This window comes from Grampus griseus (assembly GCF_964374135.1).
Source record: "Grampus griseus genome assembly, chromosome: 10".
NCBI classification, from domain to species: Eukaryota; Metazoa; Chordata; class Mammalia; order Artiodactyla; family Delphinidae; genus Grampus; species Grampus griseus.
In genome coordinates, this window is record NC_139004.1 from 73,855,734 (window position 1) to 73,874,954 (window position 19,221).

Consider the following 19,221-nt stretch of genomic DNA (forward strand, 5'->3'; position numbering starts at 1 on the left):
CTATCTATAAAATGGGGATAGTAGTACTATCCGTCTTGTAGAGTTGTTATAAATATTAATCTAATCTAACTTCATATATGTAAAGTGTTTATAACAGCCACTGCTTCTATCATCATCATCATCACGATTATTACTTCTGCTGCCAACCTCCTTGACCACGGACACTCAGTTTGCCCCATACTGTGTAATCCTTTGTCCTTTTTTATCTGTCTTCAGAATGAACTCTTATATTGTTAACTTTTCTATTGTCAATAATTATACAGTGAACTCTGAGGACAGGAGCCTGTTCTACATTTTTATGTCACCCAAAGTATGAAGCCTAATAATGCAATACTATATTATACCACACCCCCCACCTCTGCCATGTACCATACTGAACTCCCCGTTCCTTGAACACGTCGGATCGTTTCATAATGCCAGGCCTTTATACATATATGCTCTTTCTTCTGCCTGAAATGCTTTATCTTCTCATTGTCCGCTTTCATAACTTGGAAAATTTTTGTTTTTATTTTAGCAGGCAGCTTGGAAAGTTTATTTCTCTAGGTAACTATAGACCAGACACTGGGATATAGATAGATACTGATCCACGAAGTCATATTCACTGGTCTGTGGTGAAAATGTGAGACTTTATTCTGAAATTTATAACTTCTCACGTGTGTATGTGTAAATGTCCTTGCATTTAGTAAAACAATCAGAATAACTGTAGTTTTTCTTATTTGTTTGCTTGTTTTAACGCACTGATTTGGCAAATTCAAAAGGTGTCATCACTATGCTAGTACTCAAGTTTTTCTTAACCTGACAGATCTGTGAAATCCAAGCGCCCCACCAAGTGGCTCTCTCCAGTAAATGGTCAATGCTCCAGCCTCTTCCCTCACTGTCTGTCAAGCCCATTAGACAAACTTCCACCAGGTACTATAAATTACACATACATGTAAGTTTCCCTGTGAGACCCTGAGCTCCTTGAAGCAGGGGCTGTGCTCATCCCAGTGCCTGATGTGTAGAAGGCAGACAAATGTTTAGCATCTACACACTATATTATAGTTTATGTCTTTTCATATATATTTTGTATTTGGTTGTATCTTTACCACAACCTTATAGTAATTATTGAGCAAACGAAGCACAGAGATATTCAAAACTCAAACAAAACCACAAACTTAGTACATGATCAAAGCAATAGACTGTGGAAATATTAATCGAAATCTTTAGGCTCTACAATATCAATTTAATTTCTCCAAGATGTACTTGATTTACATACATTATACTTTCACTGAGACTATAATAATAGTATTTATCTAACAAGGGAACAATTATTATCCTCATTTTACTAATGAGGAAACTGAAGCACAGAGATAGGGTCAGTATTTGTACAAGGTTAAATACTGGCAGCTAAATGGGGTTATACTCCACAGTACCATGAAGCACAGCATACTTCCCCAAGTCTGTTCAGAGCCTTTCAGGTGATCTGAGATGCCACATTCATAAGGCTTCTTTTCAGGCCTTCTGAAAACATGAAAGAAATTACGCCAATTCTTGTTCTTTGGAAATATTTATAAATTATCCATTCACTTAAAATCTACTTATCAAACAAAATTCACATATATTGTTCAAAAATTCAGGTAGTACGGGACTTCCTGGTGGTGCAGTGGTTAAGAATCTGCCTGCCTATGCAGGGGACATGGGTCCGAGCCCTGGTCTGGGAAGATTCCACATGCCGTGAAGCAACTAAGCCCGTGTGCCACAACTACTGAGCCTGTGCTCTAGAGCCCGTGAGCCACAACTACTGGGCCCATGTGCCACAACTACTGAAGCCGGCGCGCCTAGAGCCCGTGCTCCGCAACAAGAGAAGCCACTGCAATGAGAAGCCCACGTACCGCAACGAAGAGTAGCCCCCACTCTCCACAACTAGAGAAAATCCCATGAGCAGCAACGAAGACCCAATGCAGCCAAAAATAAATAAATAAATTTATTTAAAAAAAATTCAAGTAGTACTATAAAATTATGAGAAAAAAAACATCATACCATCATGCCCTAACTGCTGCCCTCCCACCTCACACATCCACCAGCCCTGCAATGCAGAGGCAACTATTTCCAAGCCTTTCATTTATATGTGCTAAATCTTCCGGTATTTACTTCCGTATTTATAAATGGTAGCTTTATATTGCCATTTCTGCACTTAATAGTTTTAGATGATATCTCTGATTTCCTATTTTGGAAAAAGAAAATTCAGCATTATTAAACCACTATAATACCTCCTCTCCTCTCTTTCTTCCCCACATCCCCCAAACATGATTTTACATAATTTGGGGATAAGTTATTATTCAGTGTTTTAATTATTAAGACTGTGTAAAAAAATCGTGCCATTGTACATCTTAGAGTGGCAGTAATCCAAAACACTGACAACACCAAATGTGGGCAAGGATGTGGAACAACAGGGACTCTCATTCATTTCTGGTGGAATACAAAATGTTATAGCTGCTTTGGAAGACAGTTTGTCAGTTTCTTACAAAACTAAACATACTCTTAACATATGAACCAGCAACGTGCTCCTTGGTATTGACCCAAATGAGTTGAAAATTTATGTCCATACTGAAAACCTACACAAGAATGTTTATAGCAGTCTTATTTATAATTGCCAAAATGTGGAAGCAACCAATATATCCTTCAGGAGATGAATGGATAAGTAAACTGTGGTACATCCAGACAATGGAATATTATTCAGCACTAAAATGAAATGGGCTATAAAACTATGAAAAGACATGCAGGAACCTTAAATGCATATTACTAAGTGAAAAAGTCATTCTGAAAGCTACATGCTACATGATTCCAACTATGTGACATTCTGGAAAAGCCAAAACTATGGAGACAGTACAAAGATCAATGGTTGCCAGGCACTAATGGGGAGGGAAGGATGAACAGGTAGAGCACAGAAGACTTTTAGGGCAATGAAACTATTCTGTATGATGCTATAATTGTGGATACATGTCATTATTCATTTGTCAAAACCCACAGAATGTACAACACTGAGTGAACCCTAATGTAAACTATGGACATTGGGTGACAATGATGTGTCAGTGTAGGTTCAAGTGTAAGGAATGTACCACTCTAGTATGGGTGGTCATAGATGGGGAGACTGCACGCGTGGGAACAAGGAGCATGTGGAAACCCTCTGTCCTTTCCACTCAATTTTGCTGTGAATCTAAAAATTCTCTAAAAAATAAATCTGTTTTAAAAAGTGTTGTGGATTTTTTGATGATGGCCATTCTGACTGGTGTGAGGTGATACCTCATTGTAGTTCTGATTTGCATTTCTCTAATGAGTAGTGATGTTGAGCATCCTCTCATGTGTTTCTTGGCAATCTGTATATCTTCTTTGGAGAAATGTCTATTTAGGTCTTCTGCCCATTTTTGGATTGGGCTGTTTGTTTTTTTGATATTGAGCTGCATGAGCTGCTTATATATTTTGGAGATGAATCCTTTATAAATTGCTTTGTTTGCAAATATTTTCTCCCATTCTGAGGGTTGTCTTTTTGACATGGAAGCAACCTAAGTGTCCATCGACAGATGAATAGATAAAGAAAATGTGGCACATATATACAATGGAATATTACTCATCCATAAAAAGGAACGAAATTGAGTTATTTGTAGTGAGGTGGGTGGACCTAGAGCCTGTCATACAGAGTGAAGTAAGTCAGAAAGAGGAAAACAAATACTGTATGCTAACACATACATATGGAATCTAAAAAAAAAAAAAAGGTTCTGAAGAAACTCGGGGCAGGACAGGAATAAAGGTGCAGGCGTAGAATGTGGACTTGAGGACACGGGGAGGGGGAAGGGTAAGCTGGGACAAAGTGAGAGAGTAGCACGGACATATATACACTACCAAGTGTAAAAGGGATAGCTAGTGGAAAGCAGCTTCATAGCACAGGGAGATCAGCTTGGTGCTTGTGACCACCTAGAGGGGTGGGATAGGGAGGGTGGGAGGGATACGCAAGAGGGAGGAGATATGGAGATATATGTATACGTATAGCTGATTCACTTTGTTATACAGCAGAAACTAATACACCATTGTATAGCAATTATACTCCAATAAAGATGTTAAAAAAAATGTTGTGCATATCTTAGCCACATGATATACTATGATTACATATCTTTTCTTGTGCATTTTTTTCCCCTTGTAGTTGATCACTGTTTTGTTTTGTCATGGGTTTTGCTACATTCCTAACATTAATTCTTCCCAAACTCCCCATCAGCACTGTAAAATCACAACTGATTTTGTTCAAACACACCATACTCTATCAGATACATTCTTTTCCTGAAGACTTTCCTCTTGGAAGCTCCATTTTTTTCTGCGAAAATACGGACTGACTGTTCTCTAGATATGTTTTATAAGTGTCGTGCCTTGAATACCTTTAACCATAATTCTGAAAATTTGCTTTGCTTTTCTATTGGATGAAATCTTCTGTTTCTTATAGGGTCCCCTATATGCCTTTTTCTTGATTTATTCCTTAATTTTTGTGGAGAATGTCTTCTGGATCTTTTCTGAGAAAGGATGTAAATAAATTTTTGAGACCTTGCATGTCTGCTAATATCTTCATTCTATACTCATTTAATTGATAGACTGGATGGATGTAGAATTCTAAATAATAATTTTTCTAAATAATTTCCCTTTGGCTTCTGAAGATATAGTTTCAAGGTCTTCTACCATTTAAGATTGCTGTATAAAGTCAGACATCATTCTTATTTGTAACCCTTTGTATATAACCACTGTATGTATTTAAAAAAATCCTGGAAGCTTAAAGGATCTTTTTTTTTTCCCCTCCTGTTCTGAAATTACACAATAGTGAGTCTTTTTTTTGATGAGTTATGTGTACTGAAAATATCTGGCCTTCAATTTTGGGAAATCTTATATTTCATCATTTCTGTTTTCTCTAGTCTCTCATCTTGGAATCCTATTACTCTGATGGTTAACCTCTTGTACTAACTTCTAATATTCTTAACATTTCCATCCTATTTTCAGTTTTTTGAACGTCTTCCTTTTTATTTTATATTTTTGGTTTTACATCTCCAGAGGAAGACAATACAATACAAAGTCTAAAAATAACTCTATAGTTTTTGATTTCAAGTGTGCAGTGTTCACTTGAAACTTACCAGGCATACCAGGAGACAACACCAAGACTAAAACAGGCAATAGAAACAGACCCACAGGAGAGTCACGTATTGGAATTATGAGCCATGGCCTTTAAAAATAACTCCGATTAATATATTTCAGGAATTAGATAACAAAATAAAGGATTTCAGTTGAGGAATAGAAACTATAAAAAAGAATGTAATAAAATTCTAGAATCAAAAAAATAATAACTGAAATTAAGAATGTTAAAGTATGTATTCATTCAGCTCCTTACTAAATAGCCAAAGAAATGCCTACATAGATGCTCCAAGAGAAATGTAGAATGATTCAAGCAGCACTACTGGAAACAGCCTAAAATGGAAAAATTAATTGTGGAATATACATACAATGGCATACTATACAGTACTGAAGATCAGCACCAACATAAATGAATCTCTATGTGTACTGGGAAGAATGTATTTATGGAATAGTATGTACCATATGATTCCATTTATATAAAGTTCAAAAATAGGTAAAATTAATATGTGGTGTTAGAGGTAAGGATAGAGTTACCTCTCAGAAGAAGGAAGATGACTGTGATTGGGATGGGACATAAAGAGGGCTTCTAGGCTGCTTATAATGTCCTATTTCTTGACCTGGGTGGTGGTTAACAAATGTGCTCACTCTATGGTAATTCCTCATGCTGTATGCCTACAATTTATAAATGTTTCTATATGTATATAAAAGTTTATAATATAATATACTTCAATAAAATGTTTACTGGAGTAAAGCAGGAAAAATTATTATTTTATAGATGCAATATATTTTCTTAACTCTGAGAAAAACAGGTATCTATTCCTAACTTATCTATTTACTTCTTCCTATTAGTTTTGGTGTCTATCTACCATATATTCGATGTACCTGAGTTCAGGCACTCTACTTTAGCGTCTCTAGAGGATAAAGGTCCTGTTGCATCGTTATATAGAGTTGGAGAGGGGATCTGGGGTCCTATAGCAACCGATACAGAATTCTAACCAATCTACCTGTTTTTAGCCATACCCTTTATCCCTGCCTATAGCAGTACCTAGGGCTGACAGTTCTTTTTTTTTTTTTTTAACATGATAGCTGTGTTAATATTGTTATAGTTTATTTAAAAAAAAAGATATGTTTCAAGGGTACCGCATTATAATTTGACATCTGTATATACTATAAAGTGATCACTACCACAAGTCTAGTTACCTCCTTCACCCATTTTGCCCACTCCCCCAAACTCTTCCCTTCTGGTAATTACCAATCTGATCTCTGTAACTAGGAGTTTATTTTTGTTTTATTTTGTTTGCTCATTTGTTTTGTTTTTTTAGATCCCCCATGTAAGTGAAATCATACAGTATTTGTCTTTCTCCATCTGACTTATTTCACTTAGCATAATACCTTCAAGGTTCATCCAGTTGTTGCAAGTGGCAGGATTTTGTTCTTTTTTGTGGCTGAGTAGAATTCCACTGTGTTTATATACCACAACATCTTTATTTATTCATCCATCAATAGACACTTAGGCTGTTTCCATATCTTGGCTATTGTAAATAATGCTACAATGAACATAGGGGTGCATACATCTTAATGTTTTTGTTTTCTTTAGATAAGCACCCAGAAGTGAAATATCTGGATCATATGGTAGTTCTCTTCTTAATTATCTGAGGACTCTCCATGCTGTTCTCCATAGTGGCTTCGCTGATTTACAGTCCCACCAACAGTGTATGAGGGTTCCTTTTTCTCCACATCCTTTCCAGCATTTGTTATTTCTTGTCTTTTTGATAACAGTCAATCTTAGAGATCTGAGGTGATATCTCATTGTTGTTTTGATTTGCATTTCCCTAATAATTAGTGATGCTGAACATCTTTTCATGTGCCTGTTGAACATCTGTATGTCTTCTTTGGAAAAATGTTTAGTCAGACCCTCTGCCCATTTTTTAATCAGGTTTGTTGTTGTTGTCTGTATTCTTTTTTTTTTTTTTCTTGGCTGTGTTGTTTCTTCATTGTGCTGTGCGGGCTTTTCCTTGTGGTGGCTTCTCTTGTTGCAGAGCATAGGCTCTAGGCATGCAGGCTTCAGTAATTGCAGCATGCAGGCTCAGTAGTTGTGGCACACGGGCTCTAGGGTGTGTGGGCTCAGTAGTTGTGGCTGTGGGCTCCAGAGCACAGGCTCAGTACTGTGGCACACAGGCTTAGATGCTCCACGGCATGTGGGATCTTCCTGGACCAGGGATCGAACCTGTGTCCCCTGCACTGGCAGGTGGATTCTTAACCACTGCAACACCAGGGAAGTCCCTTGTCTGTATTCTTTATGTATTTTGGATATTAACCACTTACTGGATATATGATTTGCAAATAACTCCTCCTGTTCAGTAGGGTGCCTTTTATTTCGATGATGATTTCCTTTGCTGTGCAGAAGCTTGTTAGCTTGATGTAGTTCCATTTGTTTATTTTTGCTTTTGTTTCCCTTGCCTTTGGAGTCAGTTCCACAAAAACATCACTAAGAACAATGTCAATGAGGTTACTATGTTTTCTTCTGGGAATTTTATGGATTCAAGTCTTACATTCAAGTCTTTAATCCATTTGAGTTAACTTTAATGTATGGTGTAAAATACTGGTCTACTTACATTTTGCATGTGGCTATCCAGTTTTCCTTGCACCATTCACTGAAGAGACTATCCTTTCTCCACTGTATGTTCTTTGCTCCTTTGTTGTAAATTAATTGTCCACATATATGTGGGTTTATTTCTGGGCTCTCAATTCTGCTTCATTGATCTGTGTATCTGTTCTTATGGTAGTACCATACTGTTTTGATTACTAGAGCTTTGTAGTCAAGCTTGAAATCAAGAAGCATGATACCTCCAGCTTTGTTCTTCTTTCTCAAGATTGTCCTGGCTATTTGAAATCTTCCGTGGTTCCATACAAATTTTAGAATTATTTGGTCTAGTTCTGTGAAATATGCTATTGAAATTTTGATAAGGATTGCACTGAATCTTCAGATTGCTTTGGGTAGTATGAACTTTTTAACAATATTAATTCTTCCAATCCATGAACACAGAATATCTTTCCATTTATTTGTGTCTTCTCTAATTTCTTTCATCAGTGTCTTATAGTTTTTAGTATTCAGATATTTTACCTCCTTGGTTAAATTTATTAGTAGGTGTTTTATTCCTTTTGATGCAACTGTAAAAAGGGACTGTTTCCTTAATTTCTCTTTCTGACAGATCATTATTAGTGTATAGAAATGCCACAAATTTATGTATATTGATTTTGTTTCTTGTGACTTTACTAAATTTATTCCACCATTTCTTCCGGAGAAGTCTTTAGGGTTTTCTTTTTTTTTTTTTTTTTTGCGGTACGCAGGCCTCTCACTGCTGTGGCCTCTCCCGTTGTGGAACACAGGCTCTGGACACACAGGCTCAGCGGCCATGGTTCACGGGTCCAGCTGCTCCACGGCATGTGGGATCTTCCCGGACCGGGGCACAAACCCGTGTCCCCTGCATCGGCAGGCGGACTCTCAACCACTGCGCCACCAGGGAAGCCCCTAGGGTTTTCTATATATCATATCATGTCTTCCGCAAATAGTGACAGTTTAACTTATTCCTTTCCAATCTGGATGCCTTTTATTTCTTTTCCTTGCCTAACTGGTCTTGATAGGACTTCCAATACTATGTTGAATAAAAGTGGTGAGAGTGGGCATCCTTGTCTTGTTCTTAATCTTAGAGGAAAAGATTACATCTTTTCACTGTTGAGTGTGATGTTAGGTGTGGGCTTGTCATACATGGTCTTTATTATGTTGAGGTAGTTTCCTCCATACCCACTTTGTTGAGAGTCTTTATCATAAATAAATGTTGAATTTTATCAAATGCTTTTTCTGTGTTTATTGAGAAGATGGCTCTTATTGTAGTTCCTCTCTGTTTCTTTCTTCTCTTTCTCTCTTCCTTTGTGTCTCAAAGGTTTTCTTTAGTGCTATGTTTAGATTCATTTCTCATTTTCTTTTGTGTATTTGCTATAAAGTTTTTGTGTGTGTGGTTACTGTGAGGTTCACATACAGCATCCTATGTAAACTGTAGCCAGTTTTAAGTTGGTGGCAACTTAATTTTGAACACATTCCACAGCTTTATCTTTTTACTACCCCTCCCCATGCTTTGTACTTTTTTTTTTTTGCGGTACGCGGGCCTCTCACTGTTGTGGCCTCTCCCATTGCGGAGCACAGGCTCCAGACGCGCAGGCTCAGCAGCCATGGCTCACGGGCCCAGCCACTCTGCGGCATGTGGGATCCTCCCGGACTGGGGCACGACCCTGTGTCCCCTGCATCGGCAGGCAGACTCTCAACCACTGCGCCACCAGGGAAGCCCCATGTTTTGTACTTTTGATGACATCTTTTTGTATGCTTCCCTTAACTAATGATCGTAATTTTACTATTTTGGTCCTTTAATCTTCATGCTTGCTTTATAAGTGATTGACCAACTACCTTTATTATATATCTACCTTTTCTTAGTGAGACTTTCACTTTCATACATTTTCTTATTATTAATTAGTGCTATTTTTTATTCAGCTTAAAGAAGTCCCTTTGATATTTCTTGTAGGGCTGGCTTAGTGTTGATGAATTCCTTTAGCTTTTGTTTATCTTGGAAACTCTTACTCTCTCCTTCAATTCTGAATGATAACCTTGCTAAGACATCTCGGTTGGACTTTTTTTCTTTTTAGCACTTTGAATATACCAAGCCACTCTCTTCTGGACTGTATAGTTTATGCTAAAAAATCTGCTAAGAGCCTTGTGGGCTTTAGTATGTAATGAGTTGTTTTTCTCTTGCTACTTTTAGGATTCTCTCTTTACCCTTAACTTTTACTATTGTAATTATATTGTGTCTTGGTGTGTGTGTCTCTTTGGGTTCATCTTATTTGGAACTCTATGCTTCCTGGACCTGGATGTCTATTTCTTTCCCCATATTAGAGAAGTTTTCAGCCACTATTTCTTCAAATAATTGTCTTGGCTCTTTCTCTCTTCTCCTTCTGGGATCCCTATAATGCAAATGTTATTTCACTTGATGTTGTTCCAAAGGTCCCTTAAGGTATCTTCACTTTTAAAATTTTCTTCTCATTTTGCTGGTCGGTCTGAGTGATTTTCATTGCTTTGTCTTAAGCTTACTGATTCATTCTGCTATCTCATCCAGTCTGCTGTTGAACCCCTCTAGTGTATTTTTCCGTTCAGTTATTACTTCTCTTTGGTACTTTCTTATACTTTCTCTTTGTTGAAGTCCTCACTGTGTTGATTCATTCTTCTTCCAAGTTTGATAAGCAACTTTATGACCACCATTGAACTCTTTGTCAGGAGACTTCTTATCTCTATTTCATTTATTTCTTTTTCTGAGGTCTTATATTATTCTTTCAATTGGAACATATTCCTCTGTCTCCTTATTTTGCTTTATTCTCTGTTTGTTTCTATGTATCAGGTGAATCAGCTATCTCTCCCAGTCTTGAAGGAGTGGTCTTATTTAGGACATGTCCTGTGGGTCTCAGAAGCACAATCCTGCTTGGCCACCAGAGCCAAGCATTCAATGGCTGCCTCCCTATGTGGGCTGTGTGTGCCTTCTAGTTTTGGAGTTGCGGTGGTACACTGGTGGGTGGGGCTGGTCCCTAGACTGGATGCAGTGCCCAGCCAAGGCACAGCCCTAAGGGTAGGGTTCCCAGCAGGGTGGGCCCACTGGCATAATAGATTAGAGGGAGAATTCCAAAATGGTGCTTGCCAGCGCTGACATTACAAACTAGCCCAAGATTGCAAAGTGAATCAAAAATTGGCAGATTAGGGCTTCCCTGGTGGCGCATTGGTTGAGAGTCCGCCTGCCGATGCAGGGGACGGGGGTTTTCCTGGGAGTGTTTCAGTCCTGGGAGAGTGTCTCAACTGGTTCCTTCCTCTCCAGCAGACGCTTCGAGATTAGTAAGTAGGACCCCTTCACCTATGATCCATGTGCTTTTCAATTGGTGTTTGTGTCCTGTGGGTCAACTGGTTTTTGGGTCTGGTGGGTCTGCATGTGAGCCCTTTAAGAGTGGGTTTCTGATCCCTGCAGTTCTATAGTTTTCCTGGACATATTCCCCATTGGTTTTCAAAGCCAGGTGTTTTGAGGTCTTGTCTCTCCTGTGTAGGACCTAGCGGTTGGGGTGCCTGATGTGAAGCTCAAATATCCTTCTCCTCAGGAAAAAGATCCATAACCTTGTGATCGCTCCCATTTGTGGATTTCTGTGGCTGGGGTGTGGTTTTTTTCCCTTGCGCAGACTTATCTCTGCCTCTCCTACCTGTCTTGATGCTGTCCTTTAACCCTTTGTTGTGGAGACTCTATTCATCCAGTTTTCAGGTCCTTTCTGAGACAATTATTCCATATGTAGTTGTAGATTTGTTGTGTCTGTGGAAGGAGGTGAGTTCAGTATCTTCCTATATGCCATCATATTGAACCCTCTCGTAGGACAGCCAATTCTTTATCCTCCCTGAGGATCTATATTATGAATCTTACTGGTAAATCTCTCTGAAAACCTAAAAGTTTCAGCTTTCTCTGCTCTTTTAAGTCAGTTGTCACTCCTCAATCTTACAGAATTTATGAACATTTTTATCTGTTGTTATCTCCTCTTCATCCTGGTGGATTTATATGTTATAATTTTATTGCAGCTTAAGGGAGAATCAGAGATAAAAACATGTATTTAATCTGCCAATTTTTTTTTTTTTGCAGTATGCAGGCCTCTCACTGTTGTGACCTCTCCCGTGGAGGAGCACAGGCTTCGGACGCACAGGCTCAGCGGCCATGGCCCACGGGCTCAGACGCTCCGTGGCATGTGGGATCCTCCAGGACTGGGGCACGAACCCACATCCCCTGCATCGGCAGGCGGACTCTCAACCACTGCGCCACCAGGGAAGCCCTAATCTGCCAATTTTTGATTCACTTTTTTCCTTACATTTATGAAAAGTATTAATTAGGTTATGATTTACCTCTTACGATCTGATGTAGAATTCACCTATATTTCTATAAATTTTGAGGTTTCTTATTAGCTGGGTGCCATTTTTTTTTAAGTGAAATCTTTCACTTTCTTGTATAGCCTTTAAGTGGTATATGAGTGGCCATACTTCCTGGCTTATGATCTTTTTGTGGAACTGTAAATGCATTGCTGTGTTTTATTATCAAATGAAATTTACAGTGTCCTGTTCCACAGAATGAAACACAGAAGGATTTCATAGGCACTCATCCAGATGGAGCACAAATCTAAAGTCTACATGCAAACTTCTAAGAAATCACCTTTGCCATCTTATGTGCAGTCCTGTTTCCTGGGCTTCTAGAATTGATTTTGTTAAAAATAATCCCAGATGAAAATCAAAAAGAAGCATCAGTAGTTTCTCAATACTTTCAGTTGTTTAAAACTATCTTAGCAGGAGAGTTTGTGCTGCTTTATGAATTCTAGATGGCTCAGTTTCCTACAGAGTATAATTATTAATTGTTTAATGAGTAATTAATGTATTATTTCCAGTTTCTTTAGAAATAATACGAGGAATAACTCAACCATCTTTCTATTTTAACATGATCATTAGAAAATTAATATAGTAATATAATTTCAGTCAAGATGAATAAGCTCTAGAGATCTGCTGTACAACATTGTACTTACAGTCAACAATAACATATTGTATACTTTAAAATTTGTTGAAATAGATCTCATGTTAAGTGTTCTTTCCACAATTAAATAGAGTAAGATAAATTTTCAAAAACCACTACCATGTACTCTTACTGTCCAAAGGCATGTCTAATTTTCTAAAAGTTGAAGAACTAAAAAATCTTGATAGCAGCTTGAACATACCATCTTTATCAGCAGTGTCTTGAGGCCTGCATTTTAAAGTGAAGATCTTCCGTAGCTTACAGTTAGCTGAGACAATAATTCCATCCAGTGACTGGAAAACAGCTCCTTTGAATATTTCACTGGTAAATGCCACCAGGTCAATGCATAGATTGCACCACTAAAATTAAAAAGGGAAAGAGGAGTAAGCACTATGTAAAATCACATAAATGAAATGCAAAGTCCGGAATTGAGGCAATCGTCTGGATCAACCAGCCCCAAACCAATTTTCCCCTTTAGGCAAATCTACCTGTTTTGGCTTCGATTTTCTTAAGAATTGTCTTGATTCTTCCAAAGAAATCATCATGATCTAAACTGTACACTGGTCATCTGGCTGAAGAGTTCCCATTGTGAGACAAGGCTTTGACAACTTAGGGAGGTAACTCTAGATCAGAAGGCAGTATGCTAGTGGGAAGCTAATTGTAGGTGCATTAGACCACTTAAATCTTGAAAATCAAGGATAAGTAGCCAATCGTTCCTTCAAGAGGACTAATTTGATCACAATTAGCCACTTAGATTTGTTAAAAAAAAGCACGGATGAAACTGAAATTAGAAGCTGGGTCTAAACTGCAGCCATTGCTGTTTATTCATAACCAATTAACCTATTGTACAGAAATAGATTCTTCTAAAGAATTTGTAATTATGCCAGGTATTTGCCAGTTTTTAAAGTACTCTTGCAGGGACTAATTTCCGCCCATTAAACAATTAGACCCCTCAATACTTCATCAAATAAATTCTCTAAATGGTCTTACTGAGTTAAAGAAAAGGAGCAAATAATCGTTTAGTAAAAAATTATGACATATATAAGACGGCTGGGCAAAAGCAGAAAAAAGGATTTTTGCAGTTAAAAGAAAAGTAGTATTTAAAATTGTCTGTGCTAAATATAGATCAATGGAACAGGATAGAAAGCCCAGAGATAAACCCACACACATATGGTCACCTTATCTTTGATAAAGGAGGCAGGAATGTACAGTGGAGAAAGGACAGCCTCTTCAATAAGTGGTGCTGGGAAAACTGGACAGGTACATGTAAAAGTATGAGATTAGAACACTCCCTAACACCATACACAAAAATAAGCTCAAAATGGATTAAAGACCTAAATGTAAGGCCAGACACTATAAAACTCTTAGAGGAAAACACAGGCAGAACACTCTATGACATAAATCCCAGCAAGATCCTTTTTGACCCACCTCCTAGAGTAATGGAAATGAAAACAAAAATAAACAAATGGGACCTAATGAAACTTAAAAGCTTTTGCACAGCAAAGGAAACAATAAACAAGACCAAAAGACAACCCTCAGAATGGGAGAAAATATTTGCAAACGAAGCAACCGATAAAGGATTAATCTCCAAAATTTACAAGCAGCTCATGCAGCTCAATAACAAAAAAACAAACAATCCAATCCAAAAATGGGCAGAAGACCTAAATAGACATTTCTCCAAAGAAGATATACAGATTGTCAACAAACACATGAAAGAATGCTCAACATCATTAATCATTAGAGAAATGCAAATCAAAACTACAATGAGATATCATCTCACACCAGTCAGAATGGCCATCATCAAAAAATCTAGAAACAATAAATGCTGGAGAGGGTGTGGAGAAAAGGGAACACTCTTGCACTGCTGGTGGGAATGTGAATTGGTACAGCCACTATGGAGAACAGTATGGAGGTTCCTTAAAAAACTACAAATTGAACTACCATATGACCCAGCAATCCCACTAATGGGCATATACCCTGAGAAAACCATAATTCAAAAAGAGTCATGTACCAAAATGTTCATTGCAGCTCTATTTACAATAGCCAGGAGATGGAAACAACCTAAGTGTCCATCATCGGATGAATGGATAAAGAAGATGTGGCACATTTATACAATGGAATATTACTCAGCCATAAAAAGAAACGAAATTGAGCTATTTGTAGTGAGGTGGATGGACCTAGAGTCTGTCATACAGAGTGAAGTAAGTCAGAAAGAGAAACAAATACCGTATGCTAACACATATATATGGAATCTAAGAAAAAAAATGTCATGAAGAACCTAGGGGTAAGATGGGAATAAAGACACAGACCTACTAGAGAATGGACTTGAGGATATGGGGAGGGGGAAGGGTAATCTGTGACAAAGTGAGAGAGTGGCATGGACATATATACACTACCAAACGTAAAATAGATAGCTAGTGGGAATCAGCCGCATAGCACAGGGAGATCAGCTTGGTGCTCTGTGACCACCTAGAGGGGTGGGATAGGGAGGGTGGGAGGGAGAGAGACGCAAGAGGGAGGAGATACGGGAACATATGTATATGTATAACTGATTCACTTTGTTATAAAGCAGAAACTAACACACCACTGTAAAGCAATTATACTCCAATAAAGATGAAAAAATAAATAAAAATAAAATTGTCTCTGCTTTGATTAAAATATTAGGCTCCTCCATTATTTGCTTAGAAGCACAGTTTATATAAGGTCTATTTTATTAACTTATCAAAATTAAAAGATATATTAATTGATAAAGGAAATAATAATGTCATTTTAAAAGTCAAATTCCATTTAGAAGTATTGATTTTAATATGGAGGAGAACATGAGCTTGTTTCCATAGTAGAAAAGTAAAAGAGATTGCAGTAAATTATTGATTAAATATGTAAAATTATTTTCTTTGTATATGTCTCAACAGTAACATTTTATTCCCAGGTGATAAGAATGCTCTAGTCTTTTGGGGAAAAAGAAGTCAGTTGTAATAAAAGGTAGGAGATAGGATTGAGTGTGATGTAACAATGAGACTGGCTTGACCAGCGGAATGGTGCGCTCTGGGGAAGTGTGGGAAGTAATGTGGGATAGGGCAGTGAGGCCAGGTTCTGGAGGAGCTGGAAGATCAAGAAGAGAAACTTGGATCCCAGAGGGTCAAGTGTCACTGTGGTTCTTGAAGGAGAATGTGAGAAAAGTAGAGTATTGGAAGTCTGGATTAACCCTGATGCAGGAATGTTTGGGGTGGTAGAGTGGTACTGGGAAGAAGGCTGAGGCAGAGTAGAGACAGACTGAGGCACAGAAGCACCAATTAGTCTCCATCAGTCATTTAAGCATGAAGTGAGGAGGGTCTTGTTTGAAGGCTAGCATAGGAAGTGAAATGTAAGGGACAAATCCAGTATGCATGCCATATGGTGAAACACCATGGCTTGGTAAAACTCAGGTTATATGGAGGTACTGGGGTTTCCAGCTATCCAACACTAATTATTAACATTATTATACTAGCGTTATTATTGTTGTTACAAATTTGGGTTCCATTCCTTAAAAACTTAACATTATGCCCCAATTCCAATCTTTCAGCTGGTTTGTCCCATCAGGAATTGCATTCATCCATTCTTCCCCACAGGTGCTAAGTGCTTATCAGGTGTTAGACACGGGCTTAACAAAAGTTTTATACAAAATGTAGCCCTTTGTCACTTTTCCACTCATGCAATCATACTGTCAACTTTTAACCCTTTTTCTCTCTGTATTTTAAAATAATACCTCTTGATTCATCAATTTTAGACATTATCTGCTGACTTCCTATTATGGTAGATAAGATTTTTAGCTCACTTATACACCTAACTTTCCTGACTCCATCCTCCCTAGACAATTATCTCTCATTCTTTCTCTTTCTCTCTTTTCTTTAAAATTCATATTCTGTGTTTTCCTTATTGTGACTATGGAAATATTGTACACAACTGAGCCAAGTGATGCTCTATGATTACCTTTCCTTTCCTTATGCAACTTCTTTAGATTTCTAGAGTTAATAACTGCTTTTTAAATTATCTTTTTTTTTGAAATAAGTATTTTGAGTCTTCCTACATCTAGGAAATGCTTGGAGGTGACATCTGAGTTTCGTTTTGAACAACTAATAAGGGCTTCCAGGCCCAGGGAGGTATGGGAATGTGTTGGGCATTTTTTCTCAGGACCCTCCCCCTTTATTCTCTGCTTAGATGAACCCTCCAGCGGGCTGCACCTGAAGACCCAATCAGAATCTGCCAGATCTGCTTGGGAATTGGTGTCTACCTCCTTTAAACAGCGCAAGTCCAGGAAACCAGGCCCTTACCTTCTACACCCATTTTTTTCTCTTTTTTTCCACAGTTTTATTGAGACACAATTGACATCACTGTATAAGTTTAAGGTGTACAGTATGATGATTTGATTTACATGTATTGTGAAATGATTACCACAATAGATTTAATTAACATCCATCATCTCATACAGATACAACAGAAAGAAAAAAAAACATTTCTCCTTGTGATGAGAACTCTCAGGATCTACTCTCTTAACAACTTTCCTATATAGCTCATCAGCAGTGTTAACTATAGTCACCATGCTGTACGTTACATCCCCAGTGTTTAGTTATCTTATAACTAGAAGTTTGTACCTTTTGATTACCTTCCTTCAATTCCTGCTCTGCCCTCACCCCTGCCCCCCACTACATCTAGTAACCACAAATCTGATCTCTTTTTCTATGAGTCTGGTGGTTTTTGTTTTGCTTTGTTTTCATTAGAGTCCACATATAAGTGAGATCAAACAGTACTTATCCTTCTCTATCTGACTTACTTCACTTAGCATAAAATGCCATCAAGGTCTATCCATGTTTCTGCAAATGGTAGGATTTTCTCACTTTTTTATGGCTGAAAAATATTCCATTGTACATATATGCCACAACTTCTTTATCTATTCATCTATAGACGGACACAGGTTGTTTCCATGTCTTGGCTCTTGTAGATAATGCTACAATGGATATGGGGGTGCAGATATCTTTTTGAGTTAGTGCTTTTGTTTCCTTTTACTATGTTCCCAGAAGTGAAGAATTGCTGGATCATTTGGTAGTTCTATTTTTAAGTTTCTGAGGAACCTCCATACTGTTTTCCATAGTGGCTATACCAATTTACAATCCCACCAACAAAGCACAAATGTTCCCTTTCCTCTGCAATCATACACATTTATCTCTTGTCTTTTTGATGATATCCATTCTAACAGGTATGAGTTATATCTCACTGTGGTTTTAGTTTGCAATTACTTAATGACTAGTGATGTTGAGCATTTTTTCATATACCTGTTGGCTTTTTGTATGTCTTCTTTGGAAGACGGTCTATTCAGGTCCTTTGTCCATTTTAACTGGATTGTTTTTTTGCTATTGAGTTGTATGAGTTCTTTGTATATTTTTTGATATTAACTCCTTATCAGATATATGGCTTGCAAATATTTTTTCCATTTCATAGGTTGTCTTTTCACTTTGTTAATGGTTTCTTTTGCTGTGCAGAAGCTTTTTAGTTTGATGTAATCCTAGTTGTTGTTTACTTTTGATTTTGTTGCTTGTGTTGTAGGTGTGATTTATACACTTCTTATATATCCCAGTCAAACTGCTTTTATTCCCTCTGCCTGGACTTCATGCTTCATGGAAAGTATTCAACAAATAATGGTATGCATGTGTGTGTATGAATATATGAAGACACGCATATACATACATGCCTACACAAATACTTTCAATCTTTCATTATATCATCATTCGACAAACACCATAAATGTGTGAGAACTGGTAAGTTATTTAGTGAATCCATCTCTTAGAAGTACAGATGGGAGTAATTCCTGAAAAAGATGGGAATATCTTTCACAAATCTTCCTTGGTTAGAGGAAATAGAAAATTTTTTTTAGTTTAGTGGATAGAATTTTTTTTTTGGTTTAGCTGATATTTATAAAGGTTACAATTTTCATAAGCTTCCACAAATAACTCATTATTCATATAAATTCTGTGATAATTTTCTGAAGTTTTAGAAAAGAGTACGAACTCTCTACTATCAACAGGTGGGTTATCTGAATTACAGCTGATCTTTATAAAATATTTTCATTATCCTTGGGGATATCATTCACTCTTAAAATCCCTTTTTTGACATTTTTCTTGATCTCTAATCACTTTATTCCTATGTGCAACCCTAAGCCATCAGGGAAGAGCTCTTGATCTAAAATATTTATAATTATGGGTCCTTAAGAAATAAGCACAGGAAAGACAGCAATCTTGATAAAGAAGAGACAGTTCTGTTTAGTTTGTTTCTTGGATTGATAAGAGAGTTTATGGTATCTAGTTCCAGCATGGAATTTTACGTGAAACAACTGACTGCCAAAGGGTGAAAGCATTATTCAAAGCATCAGTTTCTAGTTTTTACTGAAATGTTTTGGCCATATGGCTTCATTGTACTG

At 37.5% G+C, this 19,221-nt stretch overlaps 1 protein-coding gene across 1 annotated transcript in view; it reads right to left on the bottom strand.

Annotated features, from left to right (window-relative positions):
* The window catches only part of CFAP20DC (CFAP20 domain containing), a 266,609-nt gene that overhangs the window by 135,355 nt on the left and 112,033 nt on the right, over positions 1–19,221 (bottom strand). The window contains exon 6 of the mRNA XM_082663225.1: positions 12,973–13,129. Coding sequence (XP_082519351.1) covers positions 12,973–13,129 — 157 coding nt within the window. The remainder of the gene's footprint in view (positions 1–12,972; positions 13,130–19,221) is intronic.